This window comes from Amblyomma mixtum, chromosome 7 (assembly GCF_055824585.1).
Source record: "Amblyomma mixtum isolate Tamu chromosome 7, ASM5582458v1, whole genome shotgun sequence".
Lineage (NCBI taxonomy): Eukaryota > Metazoa > Arthropoda > Arachnida > Ixodida > Ixodidae > Amblyomma > Amblyomma mixtum.
This window is the reverse complement of record NC_143018.1, coordinates 125,209,227-125,231,203: the sequence shown is the minus strand read 5'-3', so window position 1 is coordinate 125,231,203 and position 21,977 is coordinate 125,209,227. Positions and strand designations below refer to the sequence as shown.

General features: G+C 45.6%; 1 protein-coding gene across 1 annotated transcript in view; it reads right to left on the bottom strand.

The window, feature by feature from the left end:
* The window catches only part of Eogt (EGF-domain O-GlcNAc transferase), an 87,405-nt gene that overhangs the window by 15,109 nt on the left and 50,319 nt on the right, over nt 1-21,977 (bottom strand). The window contains exons 11-12 of the mRNA XM_089553426.1: nt 20,803-20,886; nt 3,022-3,090 (exon numbers count right to left, since the gene is read on the bottom strand). Coding sequence (XP_089409552.1) covers nt 3,022-3,090; nt 20,803-20,886 — 153 coding nt within the window. The remainder of the gene's footprint in view (nt 1-3,021; nt 3,091-20,802; nt 20,887-21,977) is intronic.

The following is a 21,977-nucleotide window of genomic DNA, read 5'->3' as shown; positions in this document are numbered from 1 at the left end:
TGATGACATAGCGATGCTATTTGAGGTTGGGTCGACTAAGTTTGCTACTAGCATTTTTGCTGTAGTTGAAAACGTTCTTCTTTGGTTTTCTATGGCAGCCTTCACTACTTGGTGTGAGCGATGGACAAACTTCTACAAAAAGATTTTGCTACACATCGGAAGAATCGACCATTACATTCAATGTTTCCATAGCAGTACCTTGAAATGTTCCACAGTTGTCTCACAATTAAAATTGCTGTCCATGAAAATCCTGAACTTGAGCAGTGTTTGCAGTAATGAGGTCACGCACGGATGCCTGACGCCCTCTGTCGGAGCAGACAACAACTAATAAAAAATAGTTGTCGTCCGCTCCAACAGGGGCCCCCCAGGCGTCCATGGGTGACGTCATTGCTGCGAACACAGCCACCGCTGTGCATGACTAACGGAACAACCCCCGGCTTAAACAGCATTGCTGTTAAAATGACAACAGCAGCGACTGTGGCCAATACTCCGGTCACGGCAACTCACAGCTGCCTCAGCTGCAGTCATCACTCTCCAAAACCCCATGAAATGAAATTTCCTGCATTGTGAGATGCACACACCTGAAGCGGATAAGCAGAAGAGTTGGCACTTTATTCTGACTCGCCTTTTTAAAAGATATTCCGCCAAACTTGCCAGCTGTCCCGCTTGGACAACAGCCCCCAGGTAGTTCATCTTACTTTCCCAGAGACCAGTTTAAATACACTACACTTGCTGCAGAAAGACACCATAGCAAGTAATTCAGCTTTGAGCCTTCTCCACCCTTGAGGACCTTCACAGGGTCTGCATGGAATCGCTGCAGTTTTGGTCCCCTCTGTGACATGGGACCTCCTCTTGAGCAGCTAGAGGTAATTTGAGAGATTAAGCCCGTGCTTGCCAATCAGCTTGTGCATACACAGATGGACCACCAAGGAACCAAGGAACCTTTGAACTTCTTGTCTACAAAATCCATGCAAGCAATGTACACAACGAGATCTGCACCTGGACGTATTCAGTGCTTGCTGCGATGGCCAGTCAGGAACCTAGCCTCTTCTGCCGCAAAAACGCACTTTGCTCTGTTCAAAGTCAAACCAGCATTGTGTGTTGCACTTAGTGCAGCGCATAGGTGCTGTGTGTGTTCTTCCTTCGATTTGCCCCAAACCAAGGACATCATCAATACAAACATGTGCGCCCAATAAACTAGGAAAATTTTCATACACAGCCTTTTCAAAGAATTCAGGTGCTGATGCTATTCCACACGGCAGGCACAGAAAAGTGTAACTCCCAAATCAGATGCCAAGGTACGTATCCTGGAGGCTTTCTCATCAAAAGGTATCCGATGGATACGATGCAACAACCTGCATCCAGCCTGCTTCGATCTAGCAGCTCCAGCTAATACTGCTTTTATTTCTTCTCGGTGCAGAAGTTTGTAGTGCTCTCTTTTCAGGCAGCAGTTAGCTTGTCTGAGATCCACTATCATCATCATCAGCCTGACTACGCCCACTGCAGGGCAAAGGCCTCTCCCGTGCCCTCCAATTAACCTTGTCCTTCGCTAGTTCCGGCCACCGTATCCCCGCAAACTTCTTAATCTCATCCGCTCACTTAACTTTCTGCCGCCCCCTGCTACGCTTGCCTTCTCTTGGAATCCACTCCGTTACCCCTAAGGACCAGCGGTTATCTTGCCTTCGCATTACTAGGACGTTCACACAGTCCGACACCTCAATCACTTTGATGATGACGTCCTCTGACTGTATTCGGACTAGCTGCTTACATAGGGGCTCTCGAAGTACATGTGGTACCCTTCTAGAAGGCACAGCAACAAGCCAGGTGCCATCGTTGAGCATCACACTGTAGTGTCAGCGAATGCAACCAGTTCCCCGAAAGAGCGTAGAAAATTGAGTAAAAACGTCTTGCTCAGTGGCCATGGAAGAAGAGCTTTCGTGAACGCGAACGATCACTCCAAACGACTCACATGATTGAAGCCCAGCACAACGTGCTTTCCGTTTCTGACCGCAAAGAACGGCCCTTCTGCTTCCTTGCTGCGTAAGTGCAGTGGCAGAATCATCCTACTAAGACGCTGCATCCGGTTACCTTCTTTAGTTTGTCGCCATCGTTTTCGATGGAGCCAAGGTGAAGGGTAGCTCATCAGCCTGTACACTGCTTCCAGAAAAGGGTTACAGCGCCGAAACAGACAACACACAGAAAGCTAGACGGGACAGGCGCAACTTTCTGTGTGTTGTCTGTTTTGGCGCTGTGACCCTTTTATGGAAACATGCACCAACTAGCCTCCTAACAAGTACTACTCTGTACACTGCTATCCACCTTCATCTCTGTCAGACACCCTGCCAGGTTGGCGGTCATGGTCCAGTCCTGTTTCCCGATAACGATGTTGATTTTCACTGGGAGAATCAGTCATCGGAGTCCGGTGGAGATGGTTCTATGCCGCCTCCCTATGGCACTCCTATTTCACTGACACTTCTTCAACAGGCCACGAAGTGGCTTGGAAGTCGTACCCCATGTGAGGGGCCCTGCCTGGGCTTGTGGCTTTCCCACAGCAGCCACACTTTCGCTGCTGACCAAAGAATCACCACTGACCAAGGTCAGGCATTTGCGCTGCAGCTTCAGGCTTTTCGTTCACCACGTCAACTTTCACTTCATTTTCTAGAGTGCGTGTCTGAGTTGCCGTAACCTTAACAGCCTCGCAAAATGTGATGGTCTTGTTCAGCACGAGCTTCTTATCCCTCAGAAGCCTGGTGCATAGCTTGCTACCCACAGCGCCACATACAAGCTGGTGCCTGAATCCTTCAACTCTCCAAAGTTACATGTCTATGCCTTGGCTTTGAGCTGGACGTGCCGCAAGTAAGGGCTGACCATCTTGTTGCATTCAAGCCCGAAACGTTTGTATAAAGGTAGCAGTGCAAGCAAAGGGCTAAGGATAAATACATTAAGTTACCCATGACTTTGTAATTTTACATCTTTCAAGAAACAAGCAGTGATGATTCAAAGTGCCCCGTCTCCACTCACCTCATCCTCATTCAGAATGCAGCGATGCTTGGTTCCCCGAGACAGCAGCGTCACACGAACGTCGCCATCCTGCATGGACAGGGGAGATGCACACCACTCCATGCTTACGAGACACCAAATCTCTGGCAGCATGCTTTCTTTTAAAATGGTTTCGAAGACGTTACCATCCACCAATAAACATGTCAAATCCACAACTGGTAAACAATTGGTTAGTTAGTTAGTTATATGGGGTTTCATGGCGCATAAGCAACTAGGGCTATCATGCGCCAAACACAAGGTTAGATGATCTTATGTCAAGTGTGCAGAGGTTACATTATAATAGATTTAAAACATTGGCTTTCTTTAGAAACTTACAAACAAGTGAAAACTCGACAAGTGTTTGTTCGCCTAAAAGCAATGCGGGATGAAATGGAACGTGTTCATTGTAAAATACCGTAAAAAAATTTTTTCTAAGTTCTTCGAGTTGCGAACAAGAAATTAAAATGTGATTTACTGTGAGCTCCTCACCACACATTTCACACAGAGGTTTGTCTTTTTTTGTTAATAAGAAGTTATGGGTGATGTGCGTGTGACCTATGCGTAAACGACATAAAATTACTTCGATAAAACGCTCTTTATGGCGGCATGATTTCCATTCTTTTAAAATGGGCTTTACAGTATGCAGCTTGTTGTTTCCTTCATTTTCCCAAGAAGCTTGCCACTTGGCTCTTACTCTGCTATGCACTAACTTCATGTAATCCCTAGGAGGCAAATTCGCATGTTTTATTTCCATTGTTCTGGCTTGTGCAGCACACATGTCGGCTCTCTCATTATCCCTAATGCCAACGTGACTGGGAACCCAGCATAATTTTATAACATGTTTTTGTGTTCTGATCTTTACTATGTTGTGTATGATGCTTCCAATCATTGGCTCCGTGGCATTTTTGGAGTTTAATGCTTTAAGGACGCTCAGTGAATCTGTATAAATGATGCTGTTTTTGATGTTTTCATTTGTTATTTTCTGTACCGCAACACTAATAGCATAACACTCCGCGGTGAAAACTGTAGCACATGAGGGCAGTCGTACTGCATTTTCATTTTTTCCTTGTATTACTGCGCTTCCTACATGAGCATGAGTTTTTGACCCGTCAGTATAAAATGCAGTATAGTTTCTGTATTTTTGTTCTAGCGCTAGGTATTCTTGTATTATGTGGTCGTGTGGCGTACAGGTTTTCCCGAGGCGTGTTAGTGTGACGTCACACACTGTGGGGAGAGTGTACCATGGTGGTAGCGCTTCGTGTCTTGGGGCAATATTTTTAATTTCGTTTAGTATGTTCAGAGCTTGGCATTTTTCTTCGAAGCGCAAGAGCAACGGCTTTATTGCGTGAGGCTTGTTGTTGAAGAGTATTCGGGATGGGCATTTCATCACAATTGGTCACTGGTAAACAAAGTGAGACATAAAAAAACAAGATTAACTACGGCTTCATTGTTTTAAGACAGCAACACTTAAGCCAGCCTGCCCCAAGAGCCAGACTGACAACCGATGAAAAACAATAGTTATATCGGAATTTTTTTTTATGCCCCATCAGACTCACAATAAACTTTTATGTTGAAACCAAAACTGAAACAGCATGAGAGAAGACGCTTTCTTGTAAGTTATATAACTGGCGTAACTGAATACCACGTGGTAATCCACGCGTACTAACAACTTACACATCATTTCAAAGTAGCACACACAACCAACTAAAATGTGCGTAGTCCTTAAAGCTGCGGTTAACCGTCCACACACTCTTCTTTGAAGCCTGCATTAAACGGGAACATTTCCAAATTGTGCATAACCACTGCACTTGGCCCAAGTGAAGATAAATAGGGCCTGCAAGGGTGGATTTCTTTTAGAGCGCAGCTCTTTGGCGTCCGTTCCTGGGTTTCGCGTCGTCGTCGGCCTCGTAACCAGCTCCGCCCCCCTTTCATCCCCCCAGCGCTATCGGCGTCAGCGGCATCAGTCAGTCGCTGCTATCTCTTCCCTCCTCCCTTTATCGTGTTGTCCGCTTGCTGCGCGCGCTTCTGCCCCCATCGTTTGCCGCTGGGTGTACACGCCGCCCCCCTCCCCCCTCTTCCTGCGAGTCTCCGGTTGTCAAAGCGCCGGCTCGAACTTAATTCCTTTCCTCGCTCCTCCTCCAATGCAACCCCTGTGCGGTGGCAATCAGAGAGCCAGATCGGTGGCGGCGGATCTGTATATGTGCACCGCCCGAGCCGAAATTGCGAATACGTGTGAAAAATAAAAAAAAAATTCTGTGATAGCGCATACATGTGTTGCTCGATTTCTTTGCCTCAATCTATCGAAAAGGTGAAACAGCTTATTTGCTGCGCTCAAATTTCGCATTAGGAAGTAACGTAATCGTCGGTAATTTTTTTTTCTCCCACACAAATGATTCCAGACAAACTCCACCAACCAGACAAACTCGTCAACACCATCCCAGTTCTCTAACCCCTATATTCGCTAGAACAGACACTTACAAGTTTTCGTTTTTTCCACGCACAATAACAGATTGGAATGAGCTAAATAAACCATTATCCCAAGAGTTTTAACCAATTATTTTTTCTATATTGTGTTGTTCTTTTTTGAAATGTGGCGTTTTTTTTGTCTCTTGATTGACCTTGTTCGCCCACCCTGCTTGGACTCAGTGTCTGCAGTATTTTGTAAATAAATAATAATAAATAAAAGAGTGTTTCTTTAAGCAACACAAGGGGGGGAGTACATATGATTGTTTTGTGAATGCCAATTCAATGTCTGAGAACTGCATATGGGTCTCTGGGTTTAATTTACACGTGAATTTTAACCAGGCACCTTATTCTGGACAAATGTCCAATACTTCCTTAAAGGCAACATCAATTTTTCTTTCTTTGGATTTTTTAAGACAACGAAATAGCCATCAACATAACTAAAAGCTCTTTCAACTGGAAGGGAGCAAGGTTGCTAGAATGCGCCCGACAATAGCAGACAAAAAAAGAAAATCACAGAGGACAGGTGCAACGGCCGAGCCTGTATGATCCCTCCTTTATGAATAAATATTGTCCTTCTATGCATGATAGTGGTTGAAGCCCAGTAGAATGCCAACAGGACAAGGAATGAGTCATCACTGGTTCCTGCATTGTTCTGGAACCAGATTTTTTCGGTTTCAAATCAAATCAAATTAAATCAAATCAGTTTATTTAAACATCCTAGGATGCTTAGGGGCACGGACAAAAAGCCCTAAATGGGCTTGACGAGGTCCATGCCCCCTACAAGGCATACAGTGGAACGAATCTGATACATCAATAACAGAAATACACCAGCAGAAACGCAGCTGCTCATGAACAGAAAACTATATAAAAGGAGAAAAGCGTGATGCGAATAATAATGACAAACTTTAGGTTATGAAACATGACAGATATGATGAACAAGAAATGCAAAGCACTGGGAAACGCAGCTGAATGAGTGCATATAACAGACAAAGAAACTAACAATATTACTGTATGTAGTTGTGCAAAAATATATTATGCAAATCCCTGAAAGATTTGTCAGTGACGTCTGTGCCATCTTCTCCAGAAAATTTGTTTCGCATACCCTTTCATGGAACACCATGAACAACTCGCAGTGAGGCCCAAAATAATTAAGATATTTGAAGACAATCGAAAAACTGGCTTGTCCTGAGTCGAGAACTCGCTCAGGAATTTCGAACCACTTCGTCAAAAAGAATCGCCAATTTTGAACGTGCTAGTTGTAGTAAGCCCCGGAGCAGACAATAAGGCTTATGCATTTTTGCAGTTTAAATAACTTGCAAATGTCCAATTCTTGGTTTCATCATCATCATCATCATCATAAGCCTGAGTACACCCGCTGCAGGACAAAAACCTCTCTCGTATTTCTCCGACCAATCTTCTACGATGCTTGGCAATGTATACAGCACCTTATTAAAGTTCTGACGAATTGCAGAGTGGGTCTTTCATTTCGAAGAAGACGAACAGGTTGGATGACAAAACCATGCTTTTTGTCACACAGCAATGCAACAAGTTTTTCACTTGAGCACATTGAGGAATTATGTGGCGGTATTGACCAGAAAAGGAAAAAGAATGCAACAGAGTGTTAATGAAAAAAGTGCAGAGAAAAACAAGAAATAGGTCAGAGGGGTTGCTAATAATGAGATCAGAAAGGCAACTAAACAATATGCAGGTCCTGAATTTCACTATTCTAACAAAGCTGAGAATTTAAACCACTAGTTCACTGATATTGGTTCGTTTTGCGTTCTTAGACTTTTCTTGCTATAGCACAGCCTCATACTTCCGCATGAAATTTGCACCCTACGGGAAGTTTCTCAATGTTGAATAGCAGTAGTAAAGAACCTTGGCACTAACAAGGCAGCAGGGCATGACAAAAAGACTACGAGGGTGCTGAAGGACATTTAGCACTTTGCACTTATGTCACAACAACGCTAGCTTGAGCAATTTGTGAAGCCATTTATTCTGTTAGGACAGTGTGGCGACAGAGGGTTTAGTTCCGGGTGATGTCACGAGAGGGCGCCAGTGGATCGCCAAGTCATCATCATCATCAGGCGGAGCGGTGGCGGCAGGAAGAAGGGAGACGAGTGCAATAAAGGTTGTTATTGTGGAGCCCGTGTGTTTTGGAGTTGTGCGAGTGTGTCGCCGCCGAAGCGTGACAATTCAGATAATTTGAAGACTGCTGTAGTTCTTCCACTTTACAAACATGGTGACTGCTATGATTAAGGCTTTTGCGTTCAATCTCAGGTCTTCGCATCTCTGATACAAAGTTGGAAAAATTGTTTAATAAATAATTCTGAGGCCGTTTTCGGTAAAGCAACATGATATCTCAATAGCTGCATGCATTAAGGCAAAGTTGCTCAACACTGATCTTTAAAGGGCAACTCCGGCGATTTTTCAGCCATTTTATGTTAATGGCTGTTTTGTGTTCCTAAGAACCTCCTGTAATGTGTACGATACAAGGTTTTCAAAAGCAACCGTAAAATAATTTTTAAACAGCAAAAAACGCAAAACTCGAAACCGAAACCGCAAAACCGAAACCGGGAGGTGCCTTCGTGCGGGATTGACTGTGACGTCACGAGCGGGTTCGCCGCGCTGTGAGGTCCCCGAAGATATCGCAACTACCCTGCGCCGCACTGTCGACATGACTGAAAGCGCGGAGGACAGCTTTTCCGAGACCAGCGAGTCTTTAGAAGACGACTCATTCGACGATTTTGGACTGGACGAGTCGCCTTTCAGGTATGATCCACCGCCGCGCGAGCCAGCCTAGTCACACCACAGGCCGCGTCACCTGCAGCACGGAGACGGTCTGAACTCGGAGAAGTGATTACTTGAGTCATTTCTCATGCATGCATTTGTGACAGAGTCGTCAGAACTAAAGTTAATGAGATGCTCCCGCCGACAGCTGTTCGTGTGGCCAGTGCCGGCCGACCCAGCCTGATGAAAGAGTCTGCTGCCGGAACATTGCCGCGGTGCACAACGTCCTTACAGGCGCATGCATCACCAACAGTCCTCTCTGCGAAGCTTTATCTCGACGGCGAGCTTTTGGAAGTGAGTTCACTCCAGCTACAGTTCTGCAATACAACATAAGGCTTCTTCTTGACGGCCGCGCTTCGTTCAGCTGGCCGCTGCGATAGACGGTTGTACTAGAATAACGTTGGCACAGAATATGCCTTCAAGCGCCAGTTGAACGAAGCCTTAGCGAGTCCAAAGCTCTCTTTGAAGTACACGCTGTCGTCATAGCAATCTGGCGCGAAATGTTCCGAGCACAAGCGGGAATGCTTCCTCGGAGACCAGTTTACACGGCGGACAGCTCTCACCAACTTGTCGCGAAGGTTCTTATCGCTAGGAAACCTACGCTAGATCACGCCCGTTGTCACAGATCAAGAATTTGTGCACCCCACAGCACAACAGAAGTTGCCGTGACCCATCACTCTGGCGTACACATCACATCAGGCACGTTAAGATGGCGCGAAATTGCACAGGTGGTCGAAATAATTCCGGAGAGCTCCACTACGGACCTCTTTCTTCCTTTCTTCTTTCACTCCTCCCTTACGTCGCGGTTCGGGTGTCCATTACTGCGTCAGTTACTTTCCTCAAAACCAATTTTCAGTTTTCCCCTGCACTGCCAGTACTGCCAGCGCCAGCGCGCGCCCAACCAGCTTGACACGCCGCCCCGCCAGTGACGTCACAGAACAGGGTGGCCTGTAGAAATTGCTCGGTCAGTGGGTGCCGCTCGCGTCAGCTCGCGTCGAGGAGCGCTTTTCTTCAAAATTCGCTTGCGGGAAAACTACGCCGGTTTCAGGTGCGAAATTTTACATGGGTCATCAGACTATCATAAAGAATACAGACTTAAAATTTCATTTCAATCGATGCACATTGAAAAATCGCCGGAGTTGCCCTTTAATGGTACTATTTCAATAGCTATGTGCATTCTTGCATAGCCGTTGATGGCTGTATTTTTATTCAGCAGTACTTGTTGCTGGGCTTCTCATCTCAGCAAACTGTTCGAAGGCTCCCCATGGACGGATCAAAGCATTTGTAAGATTACTATTTTCTCTTTAGGTTAACGACTGACCTATATCTTTGACGCATTCAAAAACCCCTATGGACATCAATGACTATCCGTACCCTTTATAAGCAATGAACTAAACGAAATTAAAACTCAGATAAACAATGATTTTATTCCACATCTCAATTCTGCATAGTTAGTTATATGGAGTTTAACGGTGCAAAAGCAACTAAGGTTATGATGCGCCAAACACAAAGTTGGAATGTCTTGTGTTAAAGGTGAAGCTCTTGATGCCTACAGTTTGTTTAAAACACTGGCCTCCTTAAGGCATACATCACCTAAAAGCAACTTGGGGTGAAATGGGATGTATTCATTGCAGAAAGTTGTATTTTTTTCTTATTTGTTAAAGTTTTATACATGAAATTAAAGTGTGGTTTACTGCGAGTCCACCACCACATCTCTCGCAGAGAAGTTTGCCTTGTTTTGTCAGTAGAAGTCGTGTGTAAGATGTGTTGTCCAATGCGCAGTCGACATATCTTCGGTAAAACGTTCTCGATGTTTACATGATTTCCATTCTCCTAAAACAGGCTTTACAGAGAGAGGCCTAATATGTGCTCTTCCAATGCAGCCTGCCACTTACACCTGAGTTTACTGCGCATTAACATCAAGCAATCCCTGTGCAGCATGTTCATGTGTTTTATGAAACCCAATCGTGCCTGTGCTGTTCATGCATCTGTGCTTTAACTACAATTCTGACATGGCTAGGGACTCAGCAGATTTAATGTTATGTTTTTGTGTTGTGATTTAAACTAGATAATGTATGATGTTTCCTAGTAAAGGTTCAGCAGCATTTCTAGAGTGCATTGATTTGAACGCACTCAGGGAATCGGTGTAAATGATGCTATTCTTAATGTTCTCTCTTACTATTTGTTCTACAGCTACGAAGATGGCACAACACTCTGCAGTAAAAAACCGATGCGCATTCTTGTAGTCGTATCATTTTGTTCAATTTTGCCTCGAACTACTGCACTTCCAACATGAATTTCTGTATTTGAGCCATCAGTGTAAAATGCAGTGTAGGTATCATATTTTTCTTGCAATGCAAAGAATCCCTGTAGTATGTGCTGATGTGGCATTTGCTTGTGGCGTAAATGTGTCAGTGTGAAGTCACATACTGAAGAGAGGCTGTACCATGGTGGCAAATATCCACATATTTGCACATTGTTCAGTCTAGTACTGTACCTAGTACTGCAAACTCTCTGCATTTATCTTCAATGCACAGTATTACTGGCCTGATACAATGCGGTTTGCTGTTGAATAATCGCTTAGATGGGCACTTGGTGACGATGGAATGGCAGAGGTGTTGGAAGAGGATGGATTTTTAAGATGTATGTGCATGCAAGTGCGATTTTTCCATCCTCTAAAGTAGGCTCATTGGTTTCAACGTAAACGATGGTTGCCGGCCATGTTATGTATGCTCCAGATGATAGGCACAGACCAAGATTATGAACAGGGCCTAATCGCTTCAGGTAGGATGCTCTTGCAGAATCACGCCCTATGCATGCGTAGTCTAGCCTACAGTGCACCAGAGAGCGATAGATTTGTAAAAGGCATGCTCTGTCGGACCCCCACCATTTTCTTGAGAGCACTTTTAGGACACTGAGGGCTTGAGAAGCTTCCTTTTTAAAGGGATACTGAAGCAAAATCTTAAAATTGAATAAAAACGCTGAAAATAGGTTCTCGGATTGGAATGTGATTACACCAAAATCTAGTCGTCACTGCGCATATTCTTCAGCGGATGGTTTTATTTGCGATGTTTCATGAGCGCACACCAGGCCCTCCCAGCTGACGCGAGGTGAAGAGCATGACGTCATGGCACCTTCCCGCGGCGACAAATATGGCGGTGCCCTTCGATGCGTGAAGTCTCGCTTCGGACTGGATTCGTCGTTGTTACTGCCTTCTTCAGCGCCTTCAGTGGCCATAAATGGGCCATCGGTCTTTCGCTTTGTCTCCTGTCGCCGATAAGGAAATGTACGAGTAATAAATTTGCTTTATTTTTTATTTTGAGTGAGGATTCTGCCCCCTTTAGGCTTAAGAGGGGCTTCGGTTTGTTGACAACAATGGTTTCCCTGCTAACCACAAGATGGCGCCACTAGTCTGAACATCGTCGGGCCTCTGTTTTAAAAGTGAGAATGTTAGAAATGGAGTAAGGTCCGGAAAAAACAGCTGCATTTAGCGTACATAAGCGTGCATACGGTTATGGTATGTAGACAGCATCGATTAACATCTTGATATATCCGTGTATGCCATGAGCTGACGACAGACAAGGAAAAGCCGCGAGTAGCGATGGCAATCGTGCTTCTGCGGGAACGGTGGGCGCGCGGGTGTAATGACGTCTAGTCGCAGCTTCCACAGGCGGCCGCCAGGTGAAACGATACGGCAATAAATCGTGAAAAAAAAGGTGTTATCCGCCTTTTTCACTAAAATGCTTGTCGTATTTATCAATTTCACCATTCAAGCTCTTGTTTACATGTAAAAGAGCAGCTGCAAAAGTTTGGTTCAGTATCCCTTTAAGGTTGCTAATGTGTGGTAGAAATGTGAGTTTCTTGTCAAAAGTGATGCCTCAAAATTTGTGTTCCTGTGTAACTGGTAGGGCAGTGTGGTTCAAGTGTCAGTTACGCTTGACCTGTAGTACTCGTTGCATTGAGAACAGAACAGCTACTGTTTCTTGAGGAGAAAACTCTAATCCATTCCTCTCTGCCTGAGCAGCTAGTTTACTTAGTGTGATTTGTATTTGTCTCTCACAGGTAGGTATGCTAGAGGAAGTGCACACTATTTGTAGGTCATCTACATAAACCGAATACACTATGGACTTGCGTATTGCTTTAGCTCAAGAATTCATTTTTACTATGAAGAGTGTCGTGCTTAGAATCCACGCCTGGGTAGAATCCATGGAGAGAGTTGCTCCTAGGCAGACTCGGAATGTGCGGCTAGACACGAAGTCGTTCAAGCAGTTCAGCATTCTGCCGCAGATACCTAGCTCTGCTAGGTCACGGAGGATGCCGAACTTCCACGTAGTATCGTAGGCCTTCTCCAGGTCGAAGAAGACCCCAATACAGTGCTGCTTGCGGATGAACAACTCCCGGATGGCGTTTTCTAGGCGGACAAGGTTGTCAGTTGTCAAACATATTTTTTAAAATCCAAATAGATGCATGTCTAAAAGTCGCCGGGATTGAAGTACAAAGGTCAGTCTAATGTTTATTACCCTATCGAAAGATTTAGTAATGCAGCTCGTGAGGGTTATTGGTCTGTAATTGCTAGGACTTGGTGTTTTTCCATGTTTCAGAAAAGGTACTATGACTGCTTTTTTCCACTCCTCAGGCACTGTCCCAGTTACCCATATTTTATTAAAGAACTTCAACAGTGCCTCTACAGTAGCTGCAGAGGGATGAGCAAGCACAGTGTAATGCACATTGTCTGGTCCTGGTGCTGTCTTTTTACCGGAGGATAATACCTTATTTGATTCCTGCAGTGCAAAAAGGTGGTTGTATTCCTCATGCATACCTACTCTAGATGGAAGTATTTGTTTTTCTGCTATAGACCTTATGCGAAATGCACTGCTATCTAGCGGTTGCCGCGTGTGATCCACCATGTTGGAGGATAGCTGCCGAATTCATAGCGCGTACTGGTGCACGCTCGTCGCGCGCGCTCGAGTTTCACCGTCTTCAATATGCCCACATATTGCTCAGTGCCTTGATATACGCAGAAGGGTCACAAAGGCGCCCAGGGAAAAAAGGCAAGAGCGCTTGATTTGAGCGTATTTTTATTTTTGGACTGCGATCCCCGACACCCGCGGCACAAAAGTTGCAGAACCATCGCTACATGTTGAGACATTGCGAAACACATTTCGTTATCGCCATGTAGCAAATGAAATTAGAAATAAGCTTTGCAGGCACGAAGAAAATATCACACAAAAGCTGTTTTTCTCCTACGATTGCCCGTGACGTGCTGCGATTATCGGCCCCGCAAGAGAGTAATCATGATCAGCTGTTCAGTGGTACGGGTTGCGCTTCGTGAGAACCGTCGCTCCTAGCGTTATCCGCCACAGCGGTTACAGGTGTTAGTTTTTAGTGTGAATATTTGTTTCGACAGAAACACCAGCAAAGGTCAAGTACCCGTGGTACGGAACATTTGTGCACTGCAAGTCAGTCAATCGTTTCTGTTAGACCAGGGAAAGGTGCCTGTTTTGTGCAGCGGCGGCTTGTATGCATGTAGCGATTTCACTTAACCGACCTGTTTCCACGAAACCGTGTGTTGTGTAAAAAAAAAAGGACCGTAAGGGAAACCGCTCAAGCGGTACCACAGTTCCAACTACAGTGAAAGCTCGTTAATTCGACCCCCGTTAATTCGGAAAATCGGATAATTCGACGCGCACGCGAGGTCCCTACAATTATACATAGGAGTCTATGGGGCGAAACTCTCGTTAATTCGACCAAATTTTGCCGTGCGTCGGTTAATTCGACTTCACTCCGCAGCCCGCCAAGCCGGTGTGCCGAGAGCAAAAAGAAAAAAACACTGCCACGAGCGGGGCTACTGTACGCCTGATAGGCCATCTGTATGGTGATCGCCGTCAGCAGCGTGAGCGAGGGCGAGGGAAGCGAGGTTAGCGGCGGCCGAAGCGGCTGGCGTCTTTTTTTTTGTGCTTCGCAGCAGTCGTGTTGGTGTCGTGTGTCGTCGTTTCCACGTGTTCTTGCTGCTACGATCGCGGTTGTTTAACCATAAGGCGGCGCCTTTTTTGGTAATTGCGCGCCTTGTCAGCGTGTTTATTGGGCTGCTTGCTGTTGCTGTTTTGTTGCGACTGAGAGAAGGGTGAAAGGAAATTGCACGGGCCAGACTACTGGCTCAGCCGAGCAACCACCGCTGCCTAGTGCAGATAGAGGAGAGTTAGAAGATCAGAGGAAAGATAAAGAGAAAAGATAAGACGCACGTGGCAGCAGCAACCGCGAAGCGGATGCTGGCTGAAAGAACAGATAAGCGGCAGAAGCCGCGCTCGCTTCACCTCCTCCCCGCGCTGCTTTCGTGTGGGTAGCGCACAGGCACGCGCCTCGCCTTTGTGTCCTGTCAGCTGACCGAGGATGCAATAATATAAGTGACAGGCGCTGACAACGACGATTCGTCGGAAGGTGACGATTGTGAGCAGTTGCCCCAAATGCCGAAGTGCACGGTGAAAGAAGCCACAGAAGCCTTGTCCGTGCGGGAGGACTAATGTGAAAAAATCCCTGACGGTGCGTGTGCCGCGCAGCACCTGGCAGCTGTTAAGAGCTATCGTAGTCGCTCAAATTCGCTCGAAAAAGCAGGCAACGATAACAGATTTCTTTGCCAAATAAAGGTTGCGGCAAACATTGTTTTTTTGCTGTTCATTCGATAATTCGACATTCGGATAATTCGACAATTTTTCGCGGTCCCGTCAGTGTGGAATTAACGAGCTTTTACTGTAGTTGCGGGAATGCATAACGCGTGTAAATGCTCCAAAAATCTCAGTGCACAACTGCTTGCTCGTCGTGGTAAAACCGTAGACACTGCTGCATTCTCGGGCTACGTGTTTTTAATGGCGATATTCCAAGAATGGTAAACAATTGTGTAGTGGGGTAGTGTGGGGACCTAGGGGTCTATGTGCCCGGTAATAATAATAACGTGTTTTCTTTCTCTGTCTAGGGCACTAGGGCAAACTAGGGGCTCTGGGCACTAGAGCACTAGGGCAAACAAACAAATGCTGTATGAACTTTCAAGGAAAATGAAAAGGGTCGCATGTTGAGAGGCCACTTTTTTCGACACTACCAACATGAGCGTGAAGTTTACTATCGTTTGCTTTCGATACCGACGCAACACACAGAAAGCACTACCACAACAGCAGGAATTAAAGCGGCACACCCGTTCGCAAAAAGTATCCAGCCAAATAAAAACTGACTCAGGCTAGACAGAAATGCGCACATTTTTAGCCGTAAACGAAAATTACACTTGCTTCGTACATTTCTTGGTGTTCAGCGTCGGCAAACTGACTGACGTAGGACTCCGTGAAAAAAAATGGCTATGGCTTAGTTAGGTTAAGCCTGGATATCAGCGAAAAGCTTCGGTGAGCGTCATACGAGGAAGCCGAGCGCACGCCGATGCACACTCGGTAAACACGCGCAGAGCGCGCGAACGACGGTGAAGATTGACCGACGAAGCCGCACTCAGCGGCGGCTCCGCCGACCACTGCGCCTCTCCAGTGACGTGACGCGGCGAACTCGCGCACGCGCAGATGTGGCTAAAATTGATCACGGCGCACGCCAGACCTGGTGTTGACTAGCCTAGTGAAGCTTTTTGCTTCAAAACTTGTAGCTCCGTACCCGGTGGCGTTCGGAAAGTGTTTTGGACGCATAGTAAGTGTCTGCGAAGTCACTTGGAAACTTGGGCAGCAGAAAAAGGTCGACTGGCCATTCAGTCATGTTTACAAGCTCAAGTGACAGGAAATAAGACTTTCGAGCCAGCACAGCTGTAAGGGAGCTAACGCAGGGCGCGCCTTAATCCAGAGAGCAGAGGCGGAACGAGCTTCAGTCATCCTCCAACAGGGCCGCTTTCCACTGGTTCTTCTTTTCTCCGATAGATGGCAGCAATTTTGCATAAGGTCTATTGCTTTGTGCTTCCGAAATGCATTTGTGCAGTCTGACAAACTTGAGACCTTAGCAAAATGCTCGCCCAGTACTATATTGTCCTGTTCTTCTAATGATGTTTGTGTACTGGAAATGCAAAAGTATGGTCACCAGTGAATTTACCAACTTGTTCACACACTTTCTTTAAGGGTAGTGAACTGCTTATAGAGGACACATATATCTGCCAGGAAGTTTTCTCTGCATTTCATCGGATGTACCATGCTCTAGCCTTAGCCCTCTTAAAGGGTCAGTCTACTGAATTTTATCGACCATATTTTCTTTGCAGGCAACTGATAGCTCTTTACTCAAATTACCGTTTAGCCAGCTGTGGAGCCAAGAAGTGCGGTAGAACATTTTAAAATAGAATTTATTGAAGTGGGAACACATCTGTATGAGATGGTAGTCTCATCTGGCAACCATCTGGATTTCCGCCACGCGGCGACAAACATGGCGGCGCCCGTCGAAGCCGGACCTCTCGCTTCGGACTGAATTCTCGTTGTTGCTGCCTTTTTCAGTGCGTTCGCTGGCCCTAAATGGGGCGCCGGTCTTTCGCTTCGTCTCATCTCGCCTATAAGAAAACATATAAGAAATAAATTTGCTTCATTTTAATAATTAGAGTGACGATTCTGCCGCTCCTAGGCTTAAGTGGAGAGTCGGTTTGTTTACAGCAATGGTTCCCGTTCTGACAACCAGATGGCGCCACCATAGGCTGAGTTTATTTTTGCGTGTCTGCTAGCATACGCTGAACTAAAAGTGGGAATGTGCCTGCGTTTTGCGTACGTGTAACTATAAATATTCATGTGATTCACAGAAAAAGCGAGCGGTACGCCTTATACAGTTTACTAGAACAAAACGTGCATTTCTCTGACATTGGGGCATACAAATGGTACGTAGTATATTCACTTATGCTTCTACAAAAAAAGACTACCACCTTCTTGAACAAAATGAACGTTTGGGGTCGCCACCATGCATTTTTACGCGACTTTTAACGCCGAAATAAAATATAAATTCCTGCCTAAACCGGGAGCAGTTCCCTCGTTATTGATGTTATAGGGTGCCAACTATCAGAATATGCCATTATTTATATAGTCATCTCGGTGAGTAGACTGACCCTTTAAAGATAAAAAAAAACTCTCTGCAGTCGGATACCGATGGAGACTGCCCCAGGCTTTGTCTTGCTGTTTTTCTTTTTTTTTGCCAATGTGTATTCTTGTGTGCACCATACTTTGTGTTTCCTCTGTATGAGTCCTGTTGTTCGCAGAATAGCTAGTGTTGCTGCCAGTATCATGCATGCAGTAAACAGTTTGTTAATTTCGTCTATGCTGCACTCTTCAGAAACGTCCTCTTCCAAACTGGCATTCGTTTTAACAAGTGAGCATGTTAATTTCGTCTATGCTGCACTCTTCAGAAACGTCCTCTCCCAAACCGGCATTCGTTTTAACAAGTGAGCAGTCGGCGAGGTGAACTTTCCAGTGCTGTGGTCTTGTGGAGATGACAGGAGTAGACAATGAGAGCCTGATAACATCAGGCAGGTGATCACTTCCCAAGGGGTCAATTTAAAACATTCCATTTAAAATCATTAGGAACAGATGGTGATGTGAAGGCTAGATTACGAAAGCTCATTTTTTCGGAGCTTGGGCAACAGTATGTGGCATTTTTCGTAATCCAAAGACATACATTATTTGCAGGAATAAAATCTTCAATTATTTGGCCCCTAGAACCACAGTGTTTGCTTGCCAACACTTGCCAACACTTTAAATCCCCAACTACCAGTGAGAGAGATAAGATATTGAGTCCCGCTGTACGAAGCTTCTAGGGCGCAGGTTGCCAGGAGCTGAAGGCTGAGGCCCCAGGATGCGCCGAATGGCATAGGCAGGGGAACGGTGTCATCGCGTGTAAGCAGCGTCTTGGGTCGGTGGATATTGGCTGTTTGCGTACGTCCTGCGCACATTGCAAATTAAGCTTTGGAATGCAGCTCTGTTCGTCGTGCACATAGTATTAGCCATCCGTGTTTCCTCGGGGATAGCCTTTTTTTCTGGCAGTGCAGCAGAGGCTAAGCAGGAAAGAGAAAGAGGTGGGCTTTATACCCGTGCTGCTGTAGCCAGGCTCCTTAGGACTAGCCACCCCTCTTTCCAACTTCTCCCCTTCACCACTCTGCACCCCTAGCCCGGACAACGAACAATCCACTCTCCATGATATGGGGACAACAAGCCTGTCTCCTACCCTCTCCTGCCTAGCCCTTGCTACTATGCGAAAAGAGCTGTGCCCGAGTATAAGCCCTGTTTACATGAACCCGACATCGTCGGGTTGACTCGGGGGTCGGGCTGAGCAAGATCAACCCAACTCGACCCCTGCTTGTTTACATGTACTTGATTTTAGCGATTAGAGACTGGTTTGACAGTAGCGACACCAAGTGTCAACCAGTGAAATGCGAGTGAGCTGTGGCAGCCTCCAAGATTGCGGCACACCACTGCAGTCCTACAGGCGCGACAGCGCAAACAGAAAACAGGTTTGCATTTATCCTCTCCCCTCCTGCTAACCCGACACTTCGACTCGACAGCGTTTAAAGGCAGGGTCACGTTGAGCCAACCTACCCCTTGATTAAAGAATAAAGTCGGGCTAGTTGGTGCTTTTCATCCACATACTGCGACATGTTACTAGCGTTAAAATACACACAATGCACAGAGAGCAGGAACACACAGGACAGACGTTAGACTTCAACTGCCGTTTATGGCACACGTGTGTGAAGAAATCACTACTTGCATCTGCGCATGCTCGATACACAAGACATACCTGGCAAAAAGCACACACTTCAATGTACTGTGATTTTACATTTTCTTTTTGTACTCTATGTGTCGGCGATAGCCAGCGATGGTGTTAATCAAATATGTCTTGCGTATCAAGCATGCGCAGATGTGCATAGTGACTTCTTCACATACGTGTGCAATAAACGGCAGTTGAAGTCTAGTGCCTGTCCTGTGTGTTTGTGCTCTCTGTCCTTTGTGTGTATTTTAACGCTGGTAATGTGTCGAGTCTGTGAATCTACCCCTTGCGACGGAGTTGACTGGACCTGATCAGACTTGGCACATATTTACATGAACCCAGTAACCAGTTTTCGACCCGACAACTGGACTCAACCCAGCCCTGTCGGGTTCATGTAAATGCCGCTATAGGTAACATGCCAGATACACAACAGGGTCTGCGAGAAGCTCGTTTTGCTTGTATTTTTTTCCTCTTTGCTATAAGGTGACTCCTAGCAGTGCAGGGTAAGGGTGCCGGTGTCTCTGAATAAAGGAGGGAGAAGGGAAGGCTCTCTCCTCGTTGCCAAGCTGACGGTTCCACTCATATCAACAAACCTCTGCTCCCTGAAGAGGCAAAATTAGGGTGGGGAGGAAGCGGTTAGGAAGCGGTTAGTGGTTGCTTTAGCCGCCCGTTTCGATGCCTAAGAAAAAGCTAGTAGAGAAGGGGTGCTTTTCTCACTGCTGAAAGCGTCGGTCATGTAGCATTCCATGGACCGAAAAAGCCCTGTTGAAGGGGGGTGGGTTTACCTGTGGCTTGAGCAGGGGAATCCCCTACCCCACCTTTTATTCACCACTGGCCACAACCCACAGCACTGTGCTGAAAATTTCTTAATCATAAAGCAAATAAAAGAACTAGCAAGCAGGCTCGCGACACTGCAATAGACCGATCCCACCGGGAGTTTCAGCATGTTGCGATTTGCACATATAGTGCTGGCAGTTGTGGTTTTTAGCTGATGCTAAACGGCAAGTCTGGTCGGGAACGCAGACTTAGAAGTGGCAAGTGGTAGAATAACCAGTGCCAGTATGTCTGTAACTATCAAGGAAGTCTCGGTTAAATTTTATATTTGAACAAAAGGGATGGTGCAGTGATTTGCACTCTCACTTGACCACCGAAAGTGGCATATTCTATTTCTTTACTTTAGAACAACAAAGAGTGCACCAAGACCAATGGTGACAGGCAAAACTCCCCATTGCAACTACAATGTGCTTACACATACTCTACTTGTCTTAATGTGGCCACGTGCCTAAATGTGGCATTGAGCCTATTGTAAAAAATTCATCTCTAAAGTGCTCCAAGGCAAAAGCCTTTCCTGGCACACTGTTTGGCATTGACTGCGAGTCTGTTTGTGGTGTACTAGTGCTTTATTTGAATACACATTACAACTACACACTCTGACTACAGACTTTGCCTGCTTCTTTAGCATGACTCTCTCTCTGCTTCGATGAGTTCAGTTGTATCCATATCTCTGTATGCAGTAATGAGGTATGTCATGTGGTCACCCATGGACGCCTTACGCCCCCTGTCGGAGCGGAAGACAACTATTTTTATTGGTTGTCGTGTGCTCCAAAAGGGGGCGTCAGGCATCCGTGGGTGACCTCATTACCTCGAATCTGCGCACTCTGACGTCATAACCATCTCGACCAACCGAAAAGCGTAACACCTCTGCTGACAACCTTCTGCCAACAACGATGAGGCACTAAAGGCTCTCGCCTTAATATAGGCATCATGGCTGCTGCAGACATCCAGAAAGAAACTCACCGGTGGCTTCATGTCGATGTCAAGTCTGTGCAGCACGTGACGGTTGAATGCCTTGAACACTCCACTCGCATGACAGCCAGGGACCTGGAGAGGTGGGAGTGAAAGGCAGGACGCACTGATCACACCAGGCTTGGTTCAAGGCGCATCACAGCTCTCCTGTCCAACAAGATTCCAGAGCAACTGCTTCACGGTTGTAATTACCAAAGGACCGCTAGTGTTACTAATATGAAAACCTACTTACAACTACCACTTTAATTGACCCGAAGAAAGTTATCTCGCCTGTCTCTCTTTCATAAAATATACTACCATAACCCAACCTTGTGATATCTTTGGGTTCAACCACCGTCATACATTTCAACTCGCCATGACCACAGCAAAAAGGTAGATATTCCACACTCAAATGCGCTTGCATATTCATACTCATTTATTCCCCGGACAAGCAATGACTGGAATAACCTATTAGCATCACTAACAAGCATAACTGAAACTGAGAACTTTAAATCCCCATTACAAGGTTTCTTTTCATAGCTGGTGCTCATATTATCATCATGGCTCTCATACATGGCGTTCATATTCCCATTACGGCTGTTTGTTTATTAGGTACTGTATTCCTTGTTTTATACTTGTTTTCTTTGTCACATTTTTCTGTATTTATTAACACCCGTTTGTACCTTTCTTGTTTTTCATTCTTTTTGTGTACTTACTTTTGTTTTTGAACTGGTTTTAGAGATTGTGTATATTTTTTACTAATAACTTTTTGTGTACAGTGTGTATGCCTCTGCATCCGCCACTCCCCTCTATAATGTATGTTTGTACCCCGAGGGCATAATAAATAAATAAATTACACAAGAGCAGGATGACAGCTTGCATACAAGCGCTGAGCTAAGGAACCTTCCGATATCACTAGTGGCCACTTTAATGAGGGATGCGGGTCTTGCAAACAAAAAAATCCTGGAAAAGTCTATCTTTAGAAAAACAGTCTTTGGTATTTAATATACTTCAAACTATACCTCAAAAAATATCCATGCTCAAAACAATCCCGAAGTAAAAAAAAAATGGATATTTTTGTTGTCAGCGACCGAAAAATTAAGCGCAAGCTTCAAAATGACATTCCAATTCACTTGAACACAATTCCGAAACCTGCCTTTAACCACCACCATTTTTTTCTAGTTTTA